Source organism: Diospyros lotus, chromosome 8 (genome assembly GCF_014633365.1).
Source record: "Diospyros lotus cultivar Yz01 chromosome 8, ASM1463336v1, whole genome shotgun sequence".
In the NCBI taxonomy this organism is placed as follows: domain Eukaryota; kingdom Viridiplantae; phylum Streptophyta; class Magnoliopsida; order Ericales; family Ebenaceae; genus Diospyros; species Diospyros lotus.
This window is the reverse complement of record NC_068345.1, coordinates 38,303,528-38,328,513: the sequence shown is the minus strand read 5'-3', so window position 1 is coordinate 38,328,513 and position 24,986 is coordinate 38,303,528. Positions and strand designations below refer to the sequence as shown.

The 24,986-nt window shown below is 37.6% G+C and overlaps 4 protein-coding genes and 1 non-coding gene across 14 annotated transcripts in view; all 5 read left to right on the top strand.

The window, feature by feature from the left end:
- Positions 1-3,707, top strand: part of LOC127807543 (nucleobase-ascorbate transporter 2) — a 30,788-nt gene extending 27,081 nt beyond the window's left edge. The window contains exons 4-14 of one of the 9 annotated variants that reach the window (XM_052345478.1): positions 413-513; positions 600-675; positions 770-829; positions 1,389-1,573; positions 1,688-1,784; positions 1,867-1,953; positions 2,218-2,276; positions 2,382-2,473; positions 2,559-2,636; positions 2,749-2,909; positions 3,035-3,707. In XM_052345478.1, coding sequence (XP_052201438.1) covers positions 413-513; positions 600-675; positions 770-829; positions 1,389-1,573; positions 1,688-1,784; positions 1,867-1,953; positions 2,218-2,276; positions 2,382-2,473; positions 2,559-2,636; positions 2,749-2,909; positions 3,035-3,247 — 1,209 coding nt within the window. In that variant the 3' untranslated portion in view covers positions 3,248-3,707. The remainder of the gene's footprint in view (positions 1-412; positions 514-599; positions 676-769; positions 830-1,388; positions 1,574-1,687; positions 1,785-1,866; positions 1,954-2,217; positions 2,277-2,381; positions 2,474-2,558; positions 2,637-2,748; positions 2,910-3,034) is intronic. The other 8 variants (XM_052345481.1, XM_052345482.1, XM_052345479.1 and 5 more) reach the window with 8 other exon arrangements.
- Positions 3,708-4,570: 863 nt separating this feature from the next.
- On the top strand, positions 4,571-11,504 carry LOC127807545 (shaggy-related protein kinase eta-like). Its single transcript, XM_052345488.1, has 12 exons — positions 4,571-4,737; positions 5,423-5,515; positions 5,797-5,856; positions 5,936-6,202; positions 6,282-6,356; positions 6,433-6,489; positions 7,978-8,118; positions 8,211-8,261; positions 8,337-8,432; positions 8,525-8,608; positions 8,728-8,829; positions 10,883-11,504. Exons 1-12 carry the CDS (start codon positions 4,723-4,725, stop codon positions 10,973-10,975), a joined length of 1,134 nt encoding a protein of 377 aa, XP_052201448.1. The 5' UTR covers positions 4,571-4,722; the 3' UTR covers positions 10,976-11,504.
- A 149-nt stretch (positions 11,505-11,653) lies between these two features.
- LOC127807541 (probable LRR receptor-like serine/threonine-protein kinase At5g45780) lies at positions 11,654-23,569 on the top strand. 2 transcript variants are annotated; one of them, XM_052345474.1, is made up of 13 exons: positions 11,654-12,903; positions 12,992-13,124; positions 13,344-13,415; positions 14,914-15,057; positions 15,165-15,236; positions 15,323-15,382; positions 16,425-16,498; positions 16,574-16,720; positions 16,814-17,152; positions 18,094-18,485; positions 19,508-21,413; positions 21,591-22,095; positions 22,996-23,569. In XM_052345474.1, the coding sequence occupies exons 1-11, from the start codon at positions 12,801-12,803 to the stop codon at positions 19,823-19,825; spliced, it is 1,854 nt and encodes a 617-aa protein (XP_052201434.1). In that variant the 5' UTR covers positions 11,654-12,800; the 3' UTR covers positions 19,826-21,413; positions 21,591-22,095; positions 22,996-23,569. The 2 variants fall into 2 exon arrangements, with proteins under 2 accessions (XP_052201434.1, XP_052201433.1); XM_052345473.1 differs by having other exon boundaries at positions 15,159-15,236.
- Positions 21,596-23,218, top strand: LOC127808649 (uncharacterized). Its single transcript, XM_052347218.1, has 2 exons — positions 21,596-22,095; positions 22,996-23,218. The coding sequence occupies exons 1-2, from the start codon at positions 21,596-21,598 to the stop codon at positions 23,216-23,218; spliced, it is 723 nt and encodes a 240-aa protein (XP_052203178.1).
- Positions 23,570-24,567: 998 nt separating the features above from the next.
- Positions 24,568-24,640, top strand: TRNAE-CUC (transfer RNA glutamic acid (anticodon CUC)). The gene has a single exon. It is a non-coding gene; the product is annotated as a tRNA-Glu (tRNA).
- The last annotated feature ends 346 nt before the right edge of the window (positions 24,641-24,986 follow it).

The window sequence follows — 24,986 nt, the reverse complement described above, 5'->3', positions numbered from 1 at the left end:
ACACCCTCCTCCAAACACTATTCGGAACCCGATTGCCGACTGTCATTGGAGGATCATGGGCATTCATTGGTCCCCATTATTTCCATTGTTCATGATCAGTCCTTGTCGCGCATTCCGGACCACATATTGTGAGTATCATTCCCGAAGTCCATTGGATTATTTTGATCCGCATTCTTTTCCAAACAATGTTGACTCCTTTAGAGAAAATCGAAAACTTTTTCTGTGTTCATTGGTATGTTACCTCATTGGCTTTTGGTTACCTAATGAAGGAGGAGATTGAGCTAAAAGTCTTCCTTGTTATTAAAGTTGACACTATATTGAGAAAAACTGAACTTAAATCATGTTTTCCAAGCTTGTTCATGAACCTTTGTTCCCACAATTTAAAATTTTTCTGTTTTGTTTCTACTTCTAGAGATTTCTCAATACGATGAGGGCAATACAAGGCGCTTTAATAGTAGCATCAAGTGTGCAAATTATTCTTGGTTACAGTCAACTGTGGGCTATTTGTTCCAGGTGTGGCGTTAATTTCAACATTTCTGTAAATGAGAAATACAGTTATTAAATTCTTCAAAATGATGACGTGAACATTATAACTTCAGGTTTTTCAGCCCTCTCGGAATGGTTCCAGTAATATCATTGGTGGGTTTCGGTCTGTTTGATAGAGGCTTTCCGGTGGTAAGTAAAAAACTTCACTTGATAAAACTGACATAACTAACACCTTTTCCTTCATTTCACCTCTACTAATTAATATACCTGCAAATTCTTACAGGCTGGGCGTTGTGTGGAAATAGGTGTCCCGATGCTAATCTTGTTTGTTGCCTTCTCCCAGGTGTTGCTATTAAACTCCAATTCTCTTTCAGTTTCTAGAAAAAACTGTTCTTAATTGACCCAAAAAAAAAAAAAAAATCACACTTTAAGAGAACTTGAATAGCCCATGGAGAGATCACACTACAGCTTTAATTATTTGACCCAGCAGCTTGTTGAAATTTACCTCCTGCCTGATTAAAGGGCATCAGAAAAATCCTCTTTGTTGCGATAATTGCTTCAAGAGGTGGTTGTGTTATATGAAGCACTTCCAAGAATTAGCAATGATCTTGCTCGCAAATAATAATCAGTTAGCTGCCGCCTTGCAGAATAAGACTTTGAAAGTGACCGAGTCTAGAAAGTTGGATTGGTGTTTTGCTAGGGCCAAAGCTTTCCTTCTTTCAATAAGATTCTTCAGTAGTCAATTAGTCATGTCTCATGCTTTTATTCTCCCAACTTGGTTTTTATTTACACGAAAACTGGTCATGCTGTATAAACTCTTGCGGTACTCTAAATTGTACAAGAAACATAATAGGAAGAAAGCGAAGGTTTTATTCTCTTTAATGTTGTGCTTGCTCTCACAGTATCTAAAACATTTCCAAACAAGAGGGCTGCCTGTCTTGGAGCGGTTTGCACTTCTGATATCAATTACAGTTATGTGGGCATATGCACATCTATTGACGGCCAGTGGTGCGTACAAACATCGACCAGAATTAACCCAAATCAATTGCCGGACTGACAGATCGAACCTCATTTCTTCTGCACCATGGTTGGTGCTGATATTTCTGCTAAATTGATTTCAATGAACAATATCCTTATGCATGTGAAATGTCCCAAGCACTTGTCTTTTTTGGTTCATCCTTTGAATTTTATCACCATGCAGGATAAAGATCCCATATCCGTTACAATGGGGTGCACCTACTTTTGATGCCGGTCATGCTTTCGGAATGATGGCAGCTGTATTCGTCTCCATGATTGAGGTGACCTTTTGTTGGACAACACAAGTCAACTAATTGATCTTATTGATCTATAAGTAAATAACTTTAATGCCTATATTGACAGTCAACTGGCGCATTTAAGGCAGCATCTCGTCTGGCAAGCGCCACGCCGCCTCCTGCCCATATTCTTAGCCGTGGTATCGGTTGGCAGGTGCGTAACTGCAAAAGTTTGAATGTACAAAATTGAGGACTTTGAACAACTGATTTGCAACAGGATTAGTGAAACTAACATTGACCAAACCACTGTATGTTGCAGAGATATACATGCATCACTTAGATTATAATTAATTCTGTAATTTTCTGTTTCCCTTATATTTTGGTATGAAGAAAAGATTTAACAAACATTTGGTGTGAATTTAATTAACTGACTTGTAATACTTGTCAAAAGATCTTAACTTGAAATTTTGTGATACAGGGAATCGGGATTCTACTGGATGGACTTTTTGGGACAATTACGGGATCTACTGTTTCTGTGTAAGCAATAAGAGATTCCTCCCTTGAATGAATAGTTTGTTTGGTCTTTCTCTTTCTAGTTTTTGGTTGGAGATGGATGCTAATGAGTTCGTGTCAAACTAACAGAGAAAATATAGGCCTTCTTGGAACCACCCGAGTTGGAAGCCGCAGAGTTATACAAATCTCAGCCGGATTTATGATCTTCTTCTCCATGTTGGGTCAGTGACAAGTTATTAGATTCAATCATGAATGCTTACCTTTTTCTTCCCCACTTAGACTTATTATTTTGGCTAATATTTGCAGGGAAATTTGGAGCTCTATTTGCTTCCATTCCATTCACAATCTTTGCTGCTGTTTACTGTGTGTTCTTCGGTCTTGTTGGTGAGAATCGAAGTTCCAGTCTGACGTGTATTCTATTATTTCCGGATTCTAATATTTTCTTTATCTATTATACCAAATGTCATTCATGGCTTTTTTTTTTCCTTTTTCTCAGCCTCCGTGGGGCTGTCTTTCCTGCAATTCACAAACATGAACTCGATGAGGAACCTATTCATCACTGGTGTTGCCATGTTCCTCGGATTGTCTATTCCCGAGTATTTCAGGGCATACACTGCAGCTACTCTTCACGGTCCTGCTCACACCAAGGCCGGATGGGTGAGTCATCGTTGCACCTGTAGCAGCATATGTGGCAAACTGAGATTGGATTCAACTTAATTCTCTTTTGTTAACCAAAAACCATAAGCTAAACCAAATTGTTTGTTCTTGCGATCCCCATGCAGTTTAACGACTTCCTCAACACCATCTTCTTGTCTTCGCCGACTGTTGCATTGATCATTGCAGTTTTCCTGGACAACACGCTGGAGTACAAGGACAGCGCCAGAGACCGGGGAATGCCTTGGTGGGCCAAATTCAGGGCATTCAATGGGGATAGTCGTAACGAGGAGTTTTACACGCTCCCTTTTAATCTCAACCGCTTCTTCCCCCCTTCATAGTCTAGACGAAAATGTAAAAGAGCATCATCATCATCATATTCATTATTCGTTTGAGAGAGATGGAGGAAAATCATCATCCAGCAGGATTACGATGATGACGATCACAGAAGAGAGAGATGCATTGTTAGTTTTGACTCCATAGTGAATGATATCTTCGCTTTCTTATCACTCTTTTCTGTTACATTTTTGGCCATTCATCGATCAATTCTTCACCATTCGTCAATCATTCGACTCAGCAGCGAATGAAATGATTCCGGCTTGTTTGGTTTTCTGTATTTGTAATATAATGTGAAGAAGATTGTATTTTGTAGCTTTAATCTTTTCGTCACTGAAGTTTGCAAGCTTGAAATAGTTAGTGCTGCAAAATGGCAATGAACTTCGATTTTCTGCCACAACGACGACTTAAGAACACATTGCTTTTAGCAGAATTTGAGAAAGATTGATTCCCAGGTTGTTCATTTTGGGACTCCTGAAGTTGCTTCAGGGTATATGTATATTTGATTAATGGGAAGGTGGTGGTGTCATAGATGATTATATATATTAAGTCATGAGAGGAGATACCTCCCTTCTTAATATAAAAGTTCAGAGATGTTCTAAGGTAAGGCACTAGCCAGTAGTAGCCACAGCAATTGCATGTGCTTGCTTAGGTCACAATCAATTGGTTAGTTTTAGATCCTCCTCGGGTACATACATTATAACGCATTTCAAGGTGTTCGACGATTACAGGTAACAACAATTACAAATGCATTCATGTTAATTTCAAACCCGCTTTTATATTATTGCCTCAAAATGTTAAAAATAATTAATTCTTAAAAGGAGGCTTTTATTTGTTGGTTTTAAAAAAACACGACATATTAAAAAATTTATATTATTTGATAGAATTATTTAAAAATTAAAAATAAGATATAATAAATACACTTTATATAAAATAAGAGATATGTGAATTATTACATCCTAATACTATCCCAAACTAATTAATTAATTACTTAAACTGAGTTGTCTAGATCTTCCTATATATATTTATTTAGACAGGCAAAGGATGGAAATGAGCGGACCAAAAATTAAGCATTATCTATTATGAGTTTATTTTAGCTGTGAAGTAAATCAAATAAATTTGTTCTTTCTGGTTTTTATTAGAACAAGTAAATAAAAGGACAAATTTCGAGAAAATAAAAAAGAAAATACCCAAACCTCGGGTTCTTTGCATTTTCCCACGTCCCAAACACCTGGAGGCCAGTGGCGGAGGCTGAACCTTTGAAATGTCATTCTCGTAATTATTGGGACATGTAGGGGCCTTTGTGTTGCTCCCAAGACAAGTAGTGGGGGAGAGGAACAAAAAGGAGGAGCTGGAATCACATGGAGTTTGTTTGGTTGATGGGGCCTCCATATCCCTCCGCCCGACAATTATGAGCTGAAACTTTTAGTTTTGTCAAAAAGAAAGATTCTTCTTCTCCTCGTCCATCGTCGGGAAAATCATGGCCGACGATAAGGTTAGATCGATCTGTGTATCTGTGCGTTTTCTTGAAATTTTTCCGTGAATCTGATGTATGAATTGGCAACGAAATTTCTCCGATGTGTGCACGGCCTTTTGGTTAAAGTGTTTCGCTGCATCTGCGTTTTGGTTTCTGCTTATTTTTGGTTTTCTGTTCAACCAAGACGGTAGGTCGGTTAGGGTTTCTTTGACGATCTGATTCTTTTTCTCCGCCTGCATTTCTGGTGGAGGTTTTCGTACTAGGGCTTGATGTTTATGGATCTCTTTTCCCTGTTACTCTCTTTAGCTGATCTAGGTTTTCATTGAGCTTCTCTTGACGCTTGGTCTGAATCTTAGCTTAACCACTTTTCGGATCATTGTTGATTTGTGTAATTTTAGTTTGATATTTGCTCTTTATCGTTTTAATTCCTCAAACTGTGATTTCTTTTATTTGGTTTAGTGAAATTTATCAGTGGAATGTCATAATTCTTGAACAGACCTTTTGCTATCCGGGGTTGGTGGGTCTTATTCTATGGTCTCATGGAATCAGTACTTTGTTGATCTCTCAACTTGTTCTAAATTCTGATATGACCAGGATTGTTTATTTTTTCATGTGCTATTTTTATGAAGACTAAAGGCCATTTGTTTTCTTTGTTACATGATCTGTGAATTTCATGCCTGACATCTTGACTGGTGCTTTGCAGGAGATAACTGCCCCAGTTATAGGTGCAAATGAAGCAGTCACAGGTCATATCATTTCCACAACAATTGGTGGCAAAAATGGAGAACCTAAACGGGTAATAATACTACCTTCTTGAATATCCTTTCGAGCTAATCTCAACAGGATGTGTTACTGCTTCATGCACGCATGCATATATTACTCAGCGTGGAGAGACACTTAGTAACCAGCCCATAAATGTTCACGTTCATTTTTGTTTTTTTTGTTTTTAACATTTCTGATATCTACTTGTAAAGTTGTAAGCTCAGCTTGCTCTAGAATATATAGATGTTTTGGTATCTCCCTCTGTTAATTTTCCTCTTACTGGGGGTTATTTCTTTATTTTGATGCTATTTGCAGACTATCAGTTACATGGCAGAACGCGTCGTTGGGACAGGGTCATTTGGAATTGTTTTTCAGGTATGCAGATGACATTCGTACTCTTCATTGTATCTGAATCATTTAATCTCCCCTGATGCAACAATGCTGGCTTCCATAGGCAAAATGCTTGGAAACTGGAGAGACAGTGGCAATAAAGAAAGTTTTGCAAGACAAAAGATACAAGAACCGTGAACTGCAATTAATGCGCACGATGGATCATCCAAATGTGGTTTCTCTAAAACATTGCTTTTTCTCCACCACGAGTAAAGATGAGCTTTTTCTCAATTTAGTCATGGAGTATGTCCCAGAGAGCTTGTATCGAGTTTTGAAGCATTACAGCAACCAAAGAATGCCTCTCATCTATGTGAAACTTTATACTTACCAAGTATGTGGGGTGGTCTCTTCAAAGGTTAAATTGTTTTTGTATTTCTTGCACTTGTATTAATGAAGGTGGTACCTTCCAGATTTTCAGGGGTTTGGCATATCTGCACACTGTTCCTGGAGTTTGCCACAGGGATTTGAAGCCTCAAAATGTTTTGGTATGCATTTTGTTTATTTGTGAGAATCCTTCTTGGTTCTCTGCTTACAGCTTATGTCATTCTTTTCCTTCTACAGGTTGATGCCCTTTCTCATCAGGTCAAGATTTGTGATTTTGGAAGTGCAAAGATGCTGGTAAGTGTAACCCTTTATTTTTGCTTTCCAGTCTTCTTCTCTTTTAGATGACCAATTGAACTTTTTTGAGGTTCTGTGGTGACCCTAATGCAGATGCACTGGAAAACTGATAGTATATAATAGTTTAGGAATGGTGGTTGAAAGATTCTACCCAACTTTGGCTATTCGTTTATCACATGTGCAAGTCATGTCTATTATATGACATATTCTTTCTTTCTAAACCTTGATGCTCATTGTGTTGTTCATCAGATGCATTCCTCCCTCTACTGCTTAGATTTCCTTTTCCACTTTGAGAATTGCCTATATCATGAATTATAAACCTTTAGAAAATGGGCCAAAATTTTACTCCCTGCAGCTATGTTTTGTATTGTACTATTAACATTATTCTTCCTTCTAGTTTACATGGTCTGTTTGATCAGTTTTGTTCTTAATGGAAGTGTTTTATTAAAACTATGATAAATTAGTACCTGATGATGACTCCAGCATTGCTATCTATAATCATACTGTTTAAGTCTCCTGCACTCGTGTAGTAGGGGTAGCTGCCTGTTATGGTTATGAATGGTTTTAATTGCTATGGTAGTTCTTATTATGCAGTTTTTTCTTTCCTTTGTGGGATGTAAATTTCTTTCCAGGTAGTATACTCAGTCATTTGTATAGATTCATGTGTTTGAGTAGCTTAATTTTATGAGTATTGTAAGTTAATTTGGTTTTGCACTATAGAAATTTTATTTTTCTTTTAACTTCTCATAAAAAAATTTGAAGTGTTTATTTGCTTGTGTGCTTGTAATGCCGTATATCTTTTTTGGATCTAGATTGGAGATATAGCTCCCTTTTTCGTCTTGAAGTAGTCTTCATGTAGTATTTTTGGTTTAACTGGCATGACCTGTGCTTGGCATACTAATTTCCGTTTAAAACTTTCTGGAAAAATACTCTGAACTACCAAAAGCATAATGAAGTTAGTTGTTATGTAACATGACCTGGCTGATTTTGGATTCTGCTGGCGATGTTTCTTGACAATCTGATTTATAATGTCAGCTGTTTTTCTAAGATGTTGTATGGATGCAGGTCTAGTTTCTTTTGAGTTCATCCTCCTGATCCTGCACATCCCAAACTATTTCTCCTAAAACAAAGGGCCAAGGAATTTTAACTAGGAATACTTAATCTAGCAATTGATATGCTTGTCTTGCTGGTTGGATGTTTGGTTCTCTTGCCTTGTTCCCTGATCACATGATCAAAGATGCTTGTGTAATTCATAGTTCCTTAACGAGTGACTCAAAACTATGATTCCTAGTAAGGATCCAAGCTGGAATGTGGTTGCCTTCATTCATGTGGATATCATGATGTTAAACTTATTAATATTTCATGATTAAAGTGGCTCCCTCCTATTAATGAATTGTACTGGGGAATACCATCAGAGTTAATGTTTCAGGGGCATTGAGCGTTCAATAGCATGTTTCATGTTTTAATCATTATCCTAATTGCCACCAGGTGAAGGGTGAAGCAAACATATCTTACATATGCTCACGTTTCTATCGGGCCCCAGAACTTATTTTTGGTGCCACAGAATATACAACTTCAATTGATATTTGGTCAGCTGGTTGTGTTCTTGCTGAGCTTCTTTTAGGACAGGTAAGCGATGTTTTCCTTGTTCTAACCACATAAACTTCTATTCATTGATCATTTCATGTTTAGCTGACATCTTACTATGCAAAATTTCCTAGCCATTATTCCCTGGGGAAAATGCAGTGGACCAGCTCGTGGAGATTATCAAGGTGCGTTCATAAATAATATCAGAAATCATGCATTTCTTTTGCAATGTGATAGATTTCCTTACACCTGTTATCCAGGTTCTTGGTACACCCACTCGGGAAGAAATTCGTTGTATGAATCCCAATTACACTGACTTTAGGTTTCCACAGATAAAGGCCCACCCTTGGCATAAGGTATGCTTTTCATTCCACTTTGAACCTTTGATAAGTCATTTTTTGTTTTCATAAAATCTTGAGTCACTCTGATATTGAGCTTGTGATTTCAGGTTTTTCATGAACGGATGCCTCCTGAAGCAATAGATCTTGCCTCACGGTTACTGCAATATTCCCCAAGCCTTCGTTACACTGCAGTGAGTTTTATTCTGCTTCCACTTGTGTAGATATTTCATTGATGTTTAGTTAATGAGTAGTGACAATTTAAGCTCACACACTCTCCCTCATTGACTGGGTCCCATTCTTGATATTACAGCTGGAGGCTTGTGCACATCCTTTCTTTAATGAGCTTCGAGAACCTAATGCCCGTCTGCCAAATGGTCGCTCATTACCTCCTCTTTTCAACTTTAAGCAGGAGGTACATTTCACAGCCACTTTTTCTTCTTTCTTTAGTACGAGTACTATCTTCCTCTAGTACAAGTACTATCTTCCCTTTCATTCCTTTAGTACAAGTACTATCTTCTTCCTTTAAGTACTATCTTTTGTTTTGCGGGTTGAACACACAAAGTATCCTTGTTATTTTTTTATTTGTTCTCCAATAGTTAAATGCTAATTTGAATAGAAAAGTTAGTTTAAGAACTATTCCTATCTGACTCATTTTCCCCCCAAAAAGAACTATTGCAAACAGAAAAGTTAAAGGCAATATTTTCGCAAACTTTTTTTATAAGGTAACACGAACATTGTCCTACTGAATAAATTAGAAAAAAAGGACTGATACACTAATTCTCTAATGTGTGTGTGTAGAGATGTGAAGGTTGAAAAACAACAAATGATAACATCAATCCTTAATTTTACTAGGTGGATCAGCTAATATTGAAAACATCTGACTGCTTTTGTGTTGGTTGTTGGCTAACTAATGCACTTTGCTTGGAAGCAGTTGTGATAAGGAGTAATTCATTAGAGGAGATTACTCAATTTATGAGTGGAATATCCTATCATGTCTTTATAAAAATGAAATAAAGCAATAATGCGGCATGATGAACACGACTTCTATTAACCTATAATGTGATGAGCATCAAGTCATTCAGTGCCTTATATCACACGATAGTTGAATTTTCTACAACTGCAATAAGAAAGCTATCCTGGTCCTTAAAGGTTTGGTCTGAGGGTTGTAAGAAGAATATAGCAAAATATAAGGTGAAAGCTTTTATATTATGTGAAGATTGTATGTGAAGAGCATTTATTCCATGCCTGTAGCTATACCTGTTCCTGTTATACCTTAGGGTGGCGTGGTTGTGATAAGGAATTTGATTGCTTATGGTTATCCTCAATGATGAGATCAGGTTGAGGTTATTGGTTGTGAGAACAAGCTTGTTTATGCCTATGAAACATTCAGTACCTTGAATGTTTTGTGGGTTATCTTTTGTAGTGGTAACTGATGGCTATCATCAATAGTGTGAACACAAAACAATTGGGTGTTTTATCCACCTTGAATATTTAAAGGACCTATCTGTCATGCCCCGTGTTCATGTGGTGGCTCACTATTTGTTGCACATTTTTTTTACCCCACATCACATAAATAACTTGTATCTATGGGGAACTTTCGCCCTTCACCATTATCTAAATCTAAATTTTGATTTAAATTGCATTTCTGCGCAAGATGCCCCTATTTGTTTTACAAATGGAAATCTGTTCAAAATTTTGAGATTTTAGTTAAAGCTTCAGCATCTCATAGAATTAAGAAGATACGATGTTCAGTGTTCATGGCAAAAAGATCATTTCTATTAAAATATTGAAGGGCCTGCTTATCAAAGGGACTTTTAATTGTTTACTGATCAGCAGTAGTTGATACCTGAGGATGACCCCACTCACTCACAATATATAAAGTGAAACAAAACAGAAAAGATATATCTTTTCTGCATTTTGAGAAGTTTAGGGCCTGTCCAGTTTTAGAAAACATTTTATGTTTTTGAACGCCAATTTTCTATTGAATAATTAAATCTCCTATTAGAAAATATAAAATTTAATTTTCTAATTTTTCAGCTTTATATTATGAATTAGAAAACATTCTTTTAGATGTTTCTAAATTTTTTGAAAATGAATGTTATGGATTTTTGAAACATAAAATGTTAGGACATCTTTAGTTAAAAAATTGGAGTTAAAAACTAGAAAATGTTTTAACTGAACCGGGCCTTAATTTTTTGTTCCCACATGAAGTTTATTTCTTTACCCCTTCTTTTGGGGGATGGGGGGGAAGGTGAGGGAAAATGCATCATCTATAGGATAGGCGTGTAATTCTCTCTCTCTCTTTTCCGGTGAGTAGATTCCTGCAGACAATCATTGTAAATAACAAGGATAACTAAGTTTATGACAGACTTCCTTTAGTTGAAGCGAACTGGTATAATATTAATCTATCATCAAATTCTGGTTCATGCTAACATAATGGCTAAACGATTTTGTGGTGGTTGCAGTTGTCTGGAGCTTCTCCGGAGCTTGTTGCCAGGTTGATACCAGAGCATGTGAGACGGCAAATGGGTCTAAATTTCTTCCCCTCAATCACCTAACCTTTAGTACACGGAACTGGTTTATACTGCTTGACGAGGGAGATGCATAGGGCTCTAAAGTAACCTGCCTGATCAGCAGCATTTCTTTCTTTAGCCTACCGGAAATGTTTTAGGCAGTTGGATGGCGGCTCTTGTTGACATGATGCTTTTCCTTTGCTATGCCTGGATGAAAATTCCACTCCCAATCCCCACTTATTCCTCTCTCCCCCCCAACCAACCAAACCAAACAAAAAAAGTGGGGGAGCAGAACCTATTTGTATATGTTCTGTTTTAATTGTTATAATCATAAAGTTCTTTCAGAGAAAAAGCGAAAAAAAAAAGGTGGATAAGTATGTACGTGTACCGAAGGGGTAGGAAGGGTCTTGAACAAACAGTGGGGCATGGGAAGCTTGGGGTTTCTTCTTGTTTGTTCAATTTGTTTGCACTTGTTTTGAGATTGTTATGGCTGACTGTCAATCATAGGAACTTGCTCTCTCCTTGTATCCGTGCTATGTTACAAGTAGTACTCCCACTGTTGCATCTGCTGCTATTTTGGGCTTCCCCGACGGAGTTGTACGTGTTCTGGCCATGCTTCAGCTTTACTGAAAACGCTAGGAAAAAGGGTATTGTAGTAGTTGGTTTTCAGTAGCAGTTGTCAGGTCCTGATTAATTCTGGTTCTTGATTTTTGGTATAAAGAGTTTTGAAAATATGTTTGTTTTAATAATACGGTCTTAAAAGAATTTTTAAAACTAGTTAGTTCATCACGGTTTTGGAGATCAGGCAAGAAGTTTTGGAATTCTCAACCAAACGGATCGTTAATTTCTAATTATGCTCCAGCCTCCAGCTCCACTGCAAGTTTGTAAATATTTTCCTCCATTGCGAGGAAAACTGGTTGTAAAATTTCAGTCTCTTTTTTTTTTTTTTTTTTTTTGGTTTGGTAGACATGCTGATGCAATAAAACAAACAGATCTGGAAAAGATGCTGTAGGGTCCTACTTTTAGAATTCTTTGCATCATCCCACGGGAAAGCCTTGAATTGAAATCTGCCAAGCGACGTCGCACAGTGTCCGCGGGGACAACATCAATTCTCGCGCCAACGCAACTAGCACTTTGATCTTTGAAGGCTCGCCAATCCAAAGTCCCTGCGTCGACGGCCACGAATTTGCCGACACCCACGCGCGCGCACACAAAGTCTTCCTTTCCACCGACGGTAGAGTTGAATTAATTTGAGCCTTCAATCTCGAAGAATTACGGTGGGCGTACAGTACAACTGTGGAAGTACTTTTTTCTCTTCTACTTTTACTTTGTTTCTTAAAATAAAGCGATAGAAGCAAGCGGCAAGTCTGAAGTCTCTGGCTGGAGCGATTTGACAAGTGATATTTAATGAATCGTCTGTATAGTAAAGTGAAATTTTATACTTATAATTTATTTTTCTTTAACATAATTGAAAATACAAATATTGAAGATAGCTAAGGATATTCATCTCAAATCTGAAATCCCCTATCAATATCTATGATTCTTGTAATTAAAGCTCCCTAATCAAACAAACTCTATGGTGTGCCTCGCCACACCGAATCATCACGATTGATGTTCAACAAAGGCGTAGACAAGGGGACCATCTCCGCCGTGCCCAAATCTCGATGATTTTTTCCCTCCAACAGTTAAAAAAAAAAAAAATTCCGCTTTGCGGCTCCCAATAACATTTTTCATGTTTTCTTATTGTCCCAAATACAATAAACTTGGTTAAAAAGACTTGAGACTTCGTTGATTCCCAAAACTCAAGGATTAATCCTGTTTCGTCCACTTCCCACTCCGTTTTTGTGATTTTCGCACTCTGCAGAGTCCTATGGGGCTTCTTCTGGGGCTGGCTTTCTTGGTTCTTCTGCTCTGGGTTGCTGCCGTTGAAGGTTCTGACAGCCTCCTCTCTCCCAAGGGTGTTAACTATGAAGGTGAAATATGAAGTGCCCACTACTTGGTTTGATGAAATTTGGAATCTAAACAGTGCTCATCTTCTTCAATGTTTTCTGTGTACGCCAGTGGCTGCGTTGATGTCTATGAAGAGTAAAATGACAGATGAACGCCACGTGCTTGATGGCTGGGATATAAATTCTGTTGATCCCTGCACTTGGAACTTGGTTGCTTGCTCTCCTGAAGGCTTTGTGGTTTCCCTGTAAGTCTATTCTACCTAAATAAATGAGCTTCTCTTTGTTGTTTTTGGGTGCAATCTGCTACCTGAGAACCAACAGTGCTACGCCCGTGGGGGCTTCTCTTTGTTGTTTTTGACTGGCTTTTTGGTGTGTTCTTCAGAGTCTGAGGTTTTGCTAGTTTTTGGAATGGGTCTTGAATGTTGTTATGGTCATTGATTCTTGTTTCTGGCCTTCTTTTCCAGTGAAATGGCCAGTACGGGTTTGTCAGGTACACTTTCGCCGAGTATTGGAAACTTGAGCCACCTTCAGACAATGTGAGCCATTATCTCTTCGCATTTGCATCCTAAATGAATTTTCTCATCGTACTTACTTCATAATCACCTATTTAAAGGGGGTTTTTGTCTCGTACTATTGTGTATAAATGATCTTAGTACTCCCATTGTCGGATTTAGTTGAAGTTATCCACAATCAGTCCGAAGTTGCTGCACTTTTGACAATTGAAAGGCGCAACATCTCTGTGCAAGCTTTAGGCTCAGCTCAGCTCAACTTGAAGCAAACCTTCTCCGAATCAAGAAAAAGATAAAGAATACATAGAATCATTAGATACATTAGAAACAGCCAAATTCAAGTTCTTACAGTTTTGTGCATTGTTGTTAGTGTTTATGTTGTGTTGGGCATCCCATGATCAAATTGAGTTGCACTTCATTTAAGTTTCTAGAGATTGAATAAACTATGCGCACATTAAGTGGTTCAAGGCATGGTACAATCCTCCAAGAATAACTTTATCTCCTCCATTCTTCGGCTATCAATTCTACTGCTTATCCTCTCACTTTATGCCCTTATTGCCTTCAATATTAATTGTATAGTGAATGGCCTTGTTATTTATCATTCAGTTACTTCGGCAGTTCCATTTCTTTTTAGGCTGCTCTGATTAGATGTTATTTCTTGGATACATGATATCTCTATACAACATAATATGATTATCTTTGCAGATATCTTGAAAATTTTCATTTATTTTAGTTGTCTTGATTTGACAATATAACCCTAAGAAAATACTCTTATGTCATATGTGCATTCTGATTTATTTGCTTGTCTTCCGCCCCCTCACCACCAAAAATATTTATTAAAAAACATGAATCAAGGTCTATTTGGACAGCATGAACATGAAACATTTTTGTCGTGATTGTAGCTGCTATTATGAAACATTCTCTATTCAAATAAATTTGTCTCACTTAAGTTTGCCACAAAGTTATGGGGTTGGTATTAAATTTGATTTTGCCCACTTTGAAAAATGGGCCAAGTATAAGATTGATTTAGTTCACAGTTGGGCTTGTGTTTATATTTTAGACAAGGTATGTCTAGAAAAATCAGGTGAAATGTTTATAAGTAGTTTGTAGAAATACTTGGTACTAATGTGATACTTGCAAGCTAGATTTAATGAAGTTAGATCGGAGTTATGTTTAATGTAGTGGCTAGCAACTTTCTCTGGTCCCTAAAATAGGTGTGCTGTGTAACCATTTTGTACAAACCCTGTCAAAGGCTCAAGGTTAATAGGAGCCTTTTTCATATCTTATCATTGCATTTCCAGTTCCTTAGAGTTTGCCTCCAATATCAATCAAATTCATATCTCTCTGAATTTGCAATAATATCTTCCTTCAAATTTTATGGTTTGAGAAAAGTAATTGTGATGACATGAGATCTTTTTCCTCCGTTGAATTACTTGAAGAAGATACATTAAATTTATTATTGTTTTATGGACTGCAAGTCTGCAACTTCTATGGACGTTTTCAGATTCCATTGGTCCTCTTTCAGGTTATTGCAAAACAACCAATTGTCTGGTTCTGTTCCATCTGAGATTGGGAAACTTTCAGAATTGGTAACCCTTGACCTTTCTGGTAATCAGCTCAGTGGTGAAATTCCAAGCTCTTTGGGTTTCTTGACCTGTCTAAATTACTTGTGAGTGCACTTGATAGTTTCTCTCAGATGCAATTTTCAAAGTGCTTTTAAATTGGTTTTGATCCTTTATTTTTGATGAATTAGTCCTTTATCATGACAAGTTGCAGGCGACTTAGCAGGAACAATTTATCTGGACAGATTCCTGGACCTGTTGCAAATCTTACAGGTCTATCATTCTTGTATGTATTCTGCTGAATATAAAGTTTATACCATGTCACAAATAAACATAACTAAATGCTGAATATTATTCCAAAATATTGCACAGGGACTTGTCATTTAATAACCTCAGCGGTCCTACTCCAAAAATACTGGCTAAAGGCTACAGGTAAGCTAGTTAGCCTAAAGAGAACTTTCTTCCCATCTTACATGCCAGCCCTTCAGCTTTATTTTTATAAAAGAAGCAGCTTTTGACTTCCTCCTATATTTTCTGAGAATGCTTTCCAAAGTATCTGGGGACCTCTAAAAGTCTCGCGTTAATTTTTCCTGAATAATTTGGTTGCAAATATGCAATGAGAGATCTTGCTTTGTTTCATGGTTTGTAATGCCAATGGCATTGTTTTCTTCTCCATCATTTACATGTGGATACACAGATGTGCCATGCTGTATTAGTTATGGTCCCATACTGGTGATTATGCATTTGACATGACCATTGAATTTTGCTTTGTTGACACCAGAAAATTGCTGCCTTAAAAACTATGAAAATAGCTATTCAAGATGACAAAGAATTTATTCTTTGTCATCTTGAAAAAGTCCATATACCATCCATGTGGTCCGATCCAACCACCTTATTTTGCACAAATCTAATTGATAATGGTGGGTCTGGTATTCCAATAGATTTTTTAGCCAATGTAGCTGGAATAAACAGGTGCCTGATTTCAGCTGCATGCATTTAAATAAATCAAAATCTCCATTTGTGGGATGGGAAAAGGGGGACATGGATACTATCTGAATTGTGCACAGGTTTGTACTACTTTTATCACCTCTGTTTGGGTGGGCATTGCTTTTGGTTGTGGACATGCTTGGCTACAGCTTTTATCACCAACACTAGGTCTACCTCCATTTCATCAAAATGTAACTATTATCAACTTGTGTGCACCTTTACCATTTCATTATCAATATCCATAATCAATAGCAGTTACCATGTGCATCATGCTAGTTCCCATGTTCATCAGATCATAAAAAGGGTGCTGTCTAAAATGAATCCAGTAATGATGAATCTTACCATTAATTTGTTTCTAATGTTAATCTATTTTATTTCAGGTTTATTCTCCACCAAAACATTTTTCTCCATAACTTCTTATGATGCATGTGATAAATCATTTCTTTTGGCTTGTTTTCAACAATGTGAAGTGCGTTTTCCTTTGTAGTATTACGGGGAACAGCTTTCTCTGCTCTTCATCTTCAGCACAAATTTGCATGAATGGTGCAAAGCCTGTCAATGGTAAGATACAGGGAACCTGTCAAGCTCTACCTATAGCACAATTGCAACTAAAATAAAAGGTCTGTGTACTTGCAGTCACATTTTCAGATCGGAAAGGTAGCAATCACCGTCGATGGGTTATATCGGCTGTGGTAGGAGTCAGTTGCACATTTGTGGTTTCTGTCATGCTGCTTGTCTGTTGGGTGCATTGGTACAGATCTCGCCTTCTATTTACATCATATGGTAACCTTCTCAATGACATTAATTCTCTTTTTATATAACCATATATATATGATGAAACGTGCCATAAGGTTATATGGTAATTTGAATATGCAGTGCAGCAGGATTATGACTTTGATATTGGTCATCTGAAGAGATTTTCATTCCGGGAACTGCAAATTGCTACGAGCAATTTCAGTCCTAAAAACATCTTAGGACAAGGTGGATATGGAGTTGTCTATAAAGGATATCTTCCAAACAGGACAATTGTGGCAGTCAAAAGGCTGAAGGATCCAAATTTTACTGGAGAAGTCCAGTTTCAGACTGAAGTCGAGATGATAGGCTTGGCTTTGCACCGGAACCTTCTGCGTTTATATGGCTTCTGCATGACAGCTAATGAGAGGCTACTTGTTTATCCTTATATGCCAAATGGAAGTGTTGCTGATCGCTTAAGAGGTTTGTTTTTATGTACTCTCAACCTCCCTGGCCAGAAGAAGGATCTCTGTTTGTTTGAAGGATCATTATCATCATTGTCATCATCAACTGCACCTTATCTAGCCAAGTTAGGGTTGGTGGCATGGCATAGCATTCATAATGGCAATTTACAAATCCATGCAAATGAACAATGTGGAAAAAATTTACACTGGATTCCTGCCCTGATGCAACCCTCTATCTGAAATATTATTTCAACAAGATTAATTTCTTTAAGCTATCTAAAATATTTTTAGTAGTACACTCAGATGACAGATGTTGTAACTTGTCTTCTTTATTTTCTTAACAAAGTTATATAATTTGGTAGGTATAAGATACTATATTGTCATGGATTTTTTATTTTGTAAATTGCTCCAAACATGAAAGTTAATTGTTTCATTGTACATTACTTACAATACATACCTAGTACCTTTTCCTTTTTCCTCTTTCAACAATCTATCAAAGTGTCTTTTTTGATTAAGTTATATTATTTTCAGCAAAGAGGGACTTGATTTGTGTGATTCCCATCTCTATGCATTATTATTACTCTGCATGTTATGATGGAAGTCAACAATATCCTGGGTAAAAGATTGCATGAGACCAAGTTATTTACCTCTCTGGTGGTTTCTTTATCAACAATAACAACCACAAGGTTCAATTCCACTGGGTAGGCTTAGAAGAATTTAAAATACAAGATCTTATGATTTTTACGTTGGTTGTCGGCTACTTAATATAACCCTCTCCTTTAACTGGTCTTGGGATAGGCTGTGGATAGGAGGAACACCTTCAACACTAGAAGTGTTGAGGGGATACTCGATCCACCTGTGGGGTTCCCATGTTTTCTTTATACATGGTCAAAATTAAATTCAGATACCATTGCCTTGTTTACTTTTCTCTGTGCTTATTATGTTGACTTTTATTGGCAGATACTGGGCGGGAGAAGCCATCTTTGGATTGGAACAAGCGCATGCATATTGCCCTTGGTGCTGCCCGTGGACTTCTCTACTTACATGAGCAATGCAATCCAAAAATAATTCACAGGGATGTGAAAGCTGCAAACATTCTTCTTGATGATAGCTTTGAAGCAGTAGTTGGGGATTTTGGCCTGGCTAAGCTGTTAGATCTGAGAGACTCACATGTCACAACTGCAGTGCGGGGTACTGTCGGACACATTGCACCAGAATATCTTTCAACTGGGCAATCTTCTGACAAAACTGATGTCTTTGGATTTGGCATACTGCTTTTGGAACTCATAACAGGACAAAAGGCATTAGATGCAGGAAATGGTCAAGTTCAGAAGGGAATGATCCTTGAATGGGTAAGTATATGATGTGTCTGTTAGTGCCTTATTTTATTATCCTCTGTGCAGAGTAGTTATTTGCATGTTTTCAGTGAGGAAAGTAAAATTATCAGGAGCAAGGCTACTCCATTCTACCCTAGGTGTCTTTGGTCAGAACATGAAAAATATAACAGTGTCTATACATAGGGGTAAAACTTTGTTTGTCTGACCACCGTGGCAAGCCTGGCAGGAGCCTTTACACTGGGACTGCCATGCGCATGCCCTTTAACTTATCTGTGTAGAAAACACAATGATGTAATTATATTGTAAATGATTCCTGACACGTTTCTTTAATAACTGTGGTTATCTTGTAAATGATTCGTGACATGTTTCTTTAATACCTACTATTTTATACTCAGAATTTCTAGTTAAATACTGTTGTGAGTCTTCAAGATGGAGTTCTGCGGTTCGGCCATGTCTACTTGTCAGTTCGTTTGTTAGATGTATTTTATTTACAGTGGTCTCCATTCAATTATCTCCATTAACCGACATCTCATGAAATTTTTCTATATGAAGATGGTGTTAGAATTTTCTCTCTTCATTCCCTCGCGAGAGGGTTTTATCAAGAAGGATATCCGGTGTAAAAAGTTTTGCCACATTGTTCTTTGGAATGGATTTGTATTCTCAATGTGACTTTTACAAGTCAGTTAATATCCTCAATACTCAGCCATTGACCTTAACTTGGTTAGGATTGATGATGATGACACTGGGTCTTCATTCTTGATTTTGACCTTCCCCCTGGATTTCCTAATTATTTTTTGCCAATTTTAATCCTTTTAGATTTCTATAACCATTTTTAACAGGATGACTTTTCCTTCCATGCTGTTCATTTGTTATGGTTACCCTGGAAAATGGAATGTTGCTGCTCGACACCACATTGTTTCGCCAACAAGGCATCCATTGTGTATAGGCTTCTCTTCTTGCACAACTTGGCCCTGCAGTCTTTGTTCCCCATTTTGTTTTGTTGGTGAATCCCATGTCATATTATTTGTTGGATGCAGGTTCGAACCTTGTATGAGGAGAAAAGACTGGAGGTGCTGGTGGATAGGGATCTGAAGGGATGTTTTAGTGCTGAAGAGCTAGAAAAAACAGTAGAACTCGCCTTGGATTGTACTCGATCAAGTCCCAACCTCAGGCCAAAGATGTCACAGGCTTTGAAGGTCCTAGAAAGTATTGCTGGGCAACCCGGACAAATGGAGGAATCACATGGTGGAAACAACATCGAGGGTCGAACTTGTAGTTTCGCAAGAAACTACATTGATGTCCATGAAGAGTCTTCATTCATTATGGAACCCATTGAGCTTTCTGGGCCCAGGTGACAATGCAGTTTTCCTTATGCAGGTTGTTCATGTTCAGAATCAACATAGCATATAGACCTTTTTTTCTTCCCGCTGATAATGGAGCAAGACTAGCATATCAGTCCACCATGTACAGGGTAGACACTGTCTGAAAAACAATGCCAAGTGTATATGTTTAGACGAAACAAATTTCTCCAAGGGATTAGCACACTGAATGTATTTTGAGGTAGTTCCAACTATAATTGGGAAAATTTTTGGCAACTAATACAAAACTAACTCATGACATGCTTGTTGAGTGTAACACAAGGGTTCCTCACGTGTAAGAAGCAAGTACTCACAACAATAGATATATCCAATGCTGTCACTTTGCTTCTGTTTATATGCATGTGATCAAGGGGTGGTTAGAATAAGATGTTAGCAATAAGTAGTTGCCCTAAGTTGTGTTCAGCCATGGATAAGAAAGGCCGAATGATATCAATCTGGTTTGTTTGGTTGGTTGGTGCGTGCAAAACCATTTGGCACCACACATCCCTAGATGGTGGATGATGTTGCTAACTTTTGTGTATGGGGTGGACAATCATTTGTCCTTATTGAAGGGTCAGTGCTTCCTCCATTTGAAGGGAACAGATTGGGTTTCAGTCACTTGGTGAGATATCTACTCGCTAGAGATGAATCACATTCAGATTTTTAAACAATTGTTCCAAGCATTTCTTCAACTCTCTTTTAAGCCTCAAACTTGCCCGTATCTACCTCCTAATATTCAATGTATAATTATGATATCACAATTCAGTTGTATCTTATCATGCGTGAGTTTTATACGCGACAGCGATAGAGAATAATTTATGATCGTATAATTCGAGCAATTGTATACTTAATAGTGAGTTGAGTCGTATTAATGGTCAAGAGTATGTCATCCAATGAGGATGCCGTTTCCGCCACTCAAGGCATCGCAACAGTAGTTAGTTCGTTTACTTCATTCAGATCATTCCCTCTACTTCTTCTCTTGCAATTATGACCTTAAAACCCACTTTTGAAGTAAATTCAACACCCTCCACATGATGTTCGGTAATATTTTTGTCTAGAATGACGACAGGTAGCCAAATGCAGCTGCTAATGGGTTTAGAAGACATTTTTGCCCCCTCGGCAACTTCTGCCGCTACCATGTTCGTAACCCTTTATATCCCAATTTTTAGTATCACGCTCACGGGATATCACAATCCAACATACCCCTCTTACCCATAGTTTGGGTGAAGTGACAAGGGCAAATGAAGCGCCTGGAAGCGAAGCAAATGGAAGGCCTTTCCGACAAAGCAAGATGTAGACGAAGTAACAAACAGATGGGGCGCACATAGCTTACAAGTGCACTCCTGGCTGTTCCTTATTGGATAAGAGAAAGGGTCAATCGTTATTCCGTCCTCGCTTTTTTATGATTATCTTTTTAGACAGGGAGTAGTTGAATCAAGAAAGAAAAGGCAAACCCTCCGATTTACTGAAGAAAAGCACATTTTTGTGCGACCATGTGGCGGGTGTGAACGGCCAATCTCTGCGTTGATGGGAAGGATTTAGTTGCTCCCTGGTTAGGTGATCTTATTCCTCGGAGGAGGAAAAGGTTCGATTCTTCTAAGAACTTCACTGGTTTTTCGTTGACTTCTCCTATGATTCGTTGTCTTAACATTCTCTAAATCGAGTAGTTTGCTTGTGGGTTTTTCGATTTGGAAGTAGCAATGTCAGTTATTTCTGATTGGGTTTCGAAGTGTTTGGCTAATTTCTGGGCTGTTTCATTTAGGAGTCATGGGCGATGAATCGAGTGATGGGCAGGTAATTGATGTGGAAGTGAAACCAGTTGATTTGGGCAATCCAGGGAATTGTAAGAGTCCGAGGAATTCAATTGATCAGAATCATCGTGGTGTTTCTCAGACTGTAATTGTGATGAAATCTGATGAGGAAGGGGAAAGCAGGAATGGACATTCAAATGGGCATTCAGATGTGTTGAGGAAAATAAAGGACTCAAAAGAGGATAAAAAATCTTGTGTTATTGATGTCAACTGTGGCGTAAATAGACAATTTGGCGAGAAGTTGGATGGGGAAAGGGTTTGTAGGATTTGCCATTTGAGTTCTGATCCCTCGGCATCCGAAACACCACCACGACTGGTGACAACTGCTACTACTAGTGTCACTCCGGTGACGGATGCCAAAGATGGTTTGATGCAGCTTGGTTGTGGATGTAAAGATGACCTCGGGATTGTGCATTCAACTTGTGCAGAAACCTGGTTTAAGCTTAAAGGGTACAGGTATAATCTTCTCTTCTTTCAACTTTATGTTTTTCAATATTATTTTAGGATGTGGATACTCCTGGTATTCTAGCTTGCTTTATTTCCGCGGAAATGTATTTTCTTTAGTTATTGATTGTTTATCTTCTTCCTGCATTGTTGAAACTTGGTTGTCAATCAGAATTGTCTTCTGTCGTGGTCTCTGTGTTTCATAATGAAGGGTTGTAAAGTATGATTATTATCTGAAAATGAGAGGCAATTTATACAACGAAAATGAGCACTTCCAAATTTGTAAGCAGAAGAAGTAATAATATCTTAGGAACTAAATAGATGTGAATTCCAAAACCATACCTTTACTAGTCTAAGTTTGGAATTGTTCATTTAGCCTTCAGCCAAAATGGAAACTTCTGGTTTCCAAGTTAAAATGATGTGTGGTGCGGAAAATATGCTTTTTGCTCGAACAAGATTAAAAACAGAATTGCATGATTTCCAACTCAGATTAATAATAAATTCATGGGGTTCAATTATATGAATTTTTTTTTTTTACATTTTCATTGCATCTTTAATATGGAAGGGAGCAAATTCTCATGGTTACAATTGTAGGCATAATTGTTTACTAGTAAAACTTAGAAATGGCAATCATAACACAGACCTGCACCTTTACGCGGCAACGCATATTTCCATCCTAGTAAGTGGGTAACAGCGACTCTCAAGAAGAAAAAAGAGAAAAACGTGGTATGAGTTGAATCACTTTCAATGGATAAATTCTTTCGTTGATCATCTACTCTTTGGGTTATTTGAGAAATGTGTCAACGCCTGAAGTCCCTAAACAAATGGCGGATTCTTCTACAATAGCTCAGAATGCTAACTACGTGTCTCTCTTTTGTTAAGTGTTAATTTATTTTTCTTAACGCTATGCAGGCAGTGTGAAATTTGTGGTGAGACGGCAAGAAATGTTACAGGTGTTGGCGATTACAGATTTATTGAAGAGTGGACTGAGCCAAGCAGATCTCATGCTATCGCTATTAACTTGCCTGATGGGCGTAGAAGGTGTTGCCGGGGGAAGCCATTTTGTAACTTCCTCATGGCATGCCTGCTAATAGCCTTCGTGCTGTCGTGGTTCTTCCGTGTAAATATGTTATGATAGAAGCAAGTAAGGATTGTTGCCGAACCTCCTAATGATTCACGAGGAGGAGGTGCCATTGGATGATAATTTAGGCAACCTCTTTGGTTCTGATGCGATGGACGAAGGGTCAGGTCCAAATACCAAAGTTGTTGCTGCGCCTGTTTATGGACTCTGGCTTGGAATTGGCATAGATTTTCTTACTGCAGGTAGGATAGACGGTTAGATAAAAATTAGCTTGGAATTTCGTGTCTTCTCTTCTCTTCCCCCTTTTATTGTTTCCTTCTCAAGCCTCCAGCATCTTTGCACTTCACTAGGCATATTGTAATGGAATTCATATCTGTTTATGGATACTCTGTGTTGGGACTCTTAGAGATGGTGTGACAGGAGCCTTGCAATTGTTTTTGTATGTTTTCATTCCCTTTATTTTTTGTTTCTACATGAGAATTTTTAGGTCTCCTCGGATCTGTTTTATTTGAAATAAAGCAAAATGAATTTTTCAAGTTTAAACGAATGAGTCTTAAAAAGAAAGTCTCGATAATTTCATGTAGTGTGGAGAAAGAAAAATACACAGAAATCAAAATACAAATTAACGACTTAGCAAAATATCACATTAAGGTGATACCAAATAGTACACAGCTATTTATGTAAAAGCAAAAACCTATAAATGGGAACATGATATCAAAACAAAAACACATTGGCAACCTACAGTGTAAATTTTCCCTTTTAGGGGCAATCATGTTCTCCTTCCTCTTTCCTCGCGGTTTTTATGGGCAATCATGTTCCTATTTATTTACTCCGGGGTGCTAAATCAAGTATTACACGTCTTGCTTCTTTAGTTTTTTTTTTTTTTAAGAAATACAAATATATCCTATCTATGTCACATTAAATGCAACATTTTTTTCTGATTTTATCCACTAGTAAGAAATTGACGATATCAACACTTATTTTCTTGCCCTTTGTTTTTTATATCATAATATCAGATTTAGTTTGCGTTGTTTATTACGTAACAAACAACATATAAATAATTATTTCACTTTTATTACTATCATTATTTTTTGGAGTATTACACTACAACTTAAAGTGGGGATATTTCCATCAGGAAAGCAAATTTATCTTTGCCACTAAGCTTGTCTTCTCTTGAAAACAAAAACAGTGTGACGGTTGCAGTAAAATGCCAATTGATACCAAAATATCACATGGTTATATGCAAGAAAGATTTCACAAGGATGGATGTTGCTATTATCCTTGCATGCTACTAGCTGTTGCAGCAATGTGTTGAATGGAATGGCAGTCATCTGGATAACAGGTCTGAATTTCAAACATGCAGCTAGAAATTATATATTACAACTATAGTAATCATCTCAAGTTCCGTTGTAGTCTAGTCGGTTAGGATACTCGGCTCTCACCCGAGAGACCCGGGTTCGATTCCCGGCAACGGAATGGACATTTTTTTGTTTAAATTTGCTTTGTGGGCAGACCCCAAAGGCCACTACTCTGTTTCACAATGGTGTCTGTTTATATCTCCCCATCCGAGCTTGTCTAAGTCCACTATATTGACTTATCTATGCATGTTACAGTAGCAGTTTTGCGTAAATGAATATCAGTCAATATAAGATGTGTATATCCATGCATTGCATTGGCCTTTGCTGCTTAAATGATATTCCCGATACATCACTTGATTAACTATCCAAAATTTCCAAATTTTGCAAAGCTGAGATATCCTATGTTTCTTGTTTTTGTCTCTGTTGAAAGTAGAATTATGGTATCTAGCATTCATGCTTGAATT

Bases quoted from the DNA above. Each gene is read 5' to 3' on its own strand.
- LOC127807545 (XM_052345488.1), top strand. The intron at 6,203-6,281 runs GTATGTGGGGTG...GGTACCTTCCAG, and splicing joins TGAAACTTTATACTTACCAA to ATTTTCAGGGGTTTGGCATA. The intron at 8,609-8,727 runs GTGAGTTTTATT...TTGATATTACAG, and splicing joins CAAGCCTTCGTTACACTGCA to CTGGAGGCTTGTGCACATCC.
- LOC127808649 (XM_052347218.1), top strand. From the start codon at position 21,596: ATGGGCGATGAATCGAGTGATGGGCAGGTAATTGATGTGGAAGTGAAA. The intron at 22,096-22,995 runs GTATAATCTTCT...AACGCTATGCAG, and splicing joins TTTAAGCTTAAAGGGTACAG to GCAGTGTGAAATTTGTGGTG.
- LOC127807541 (XM_052345473.1), top strand. From the start codon at position 12,801: ATGGGGCTTCTTCTGGGGCTGGCTTTCTTGGTTCTTCTGCTCTGGGTT. The intron at 16,721-16,813 runs GTAACCTTCTCA...TTGAATATGCAG, and splicing joins CCTTCTATTTACATCATATG to TGCAGCAGGATTATGACTTT. The intron at 17,153-18,093 runs GTTTGTTTTTAT...TTTTATTGGCAG, and splicing joins TGTTGCTGATCGCTTAAGAG to ATACTGGGCGGGAGAAGCCA.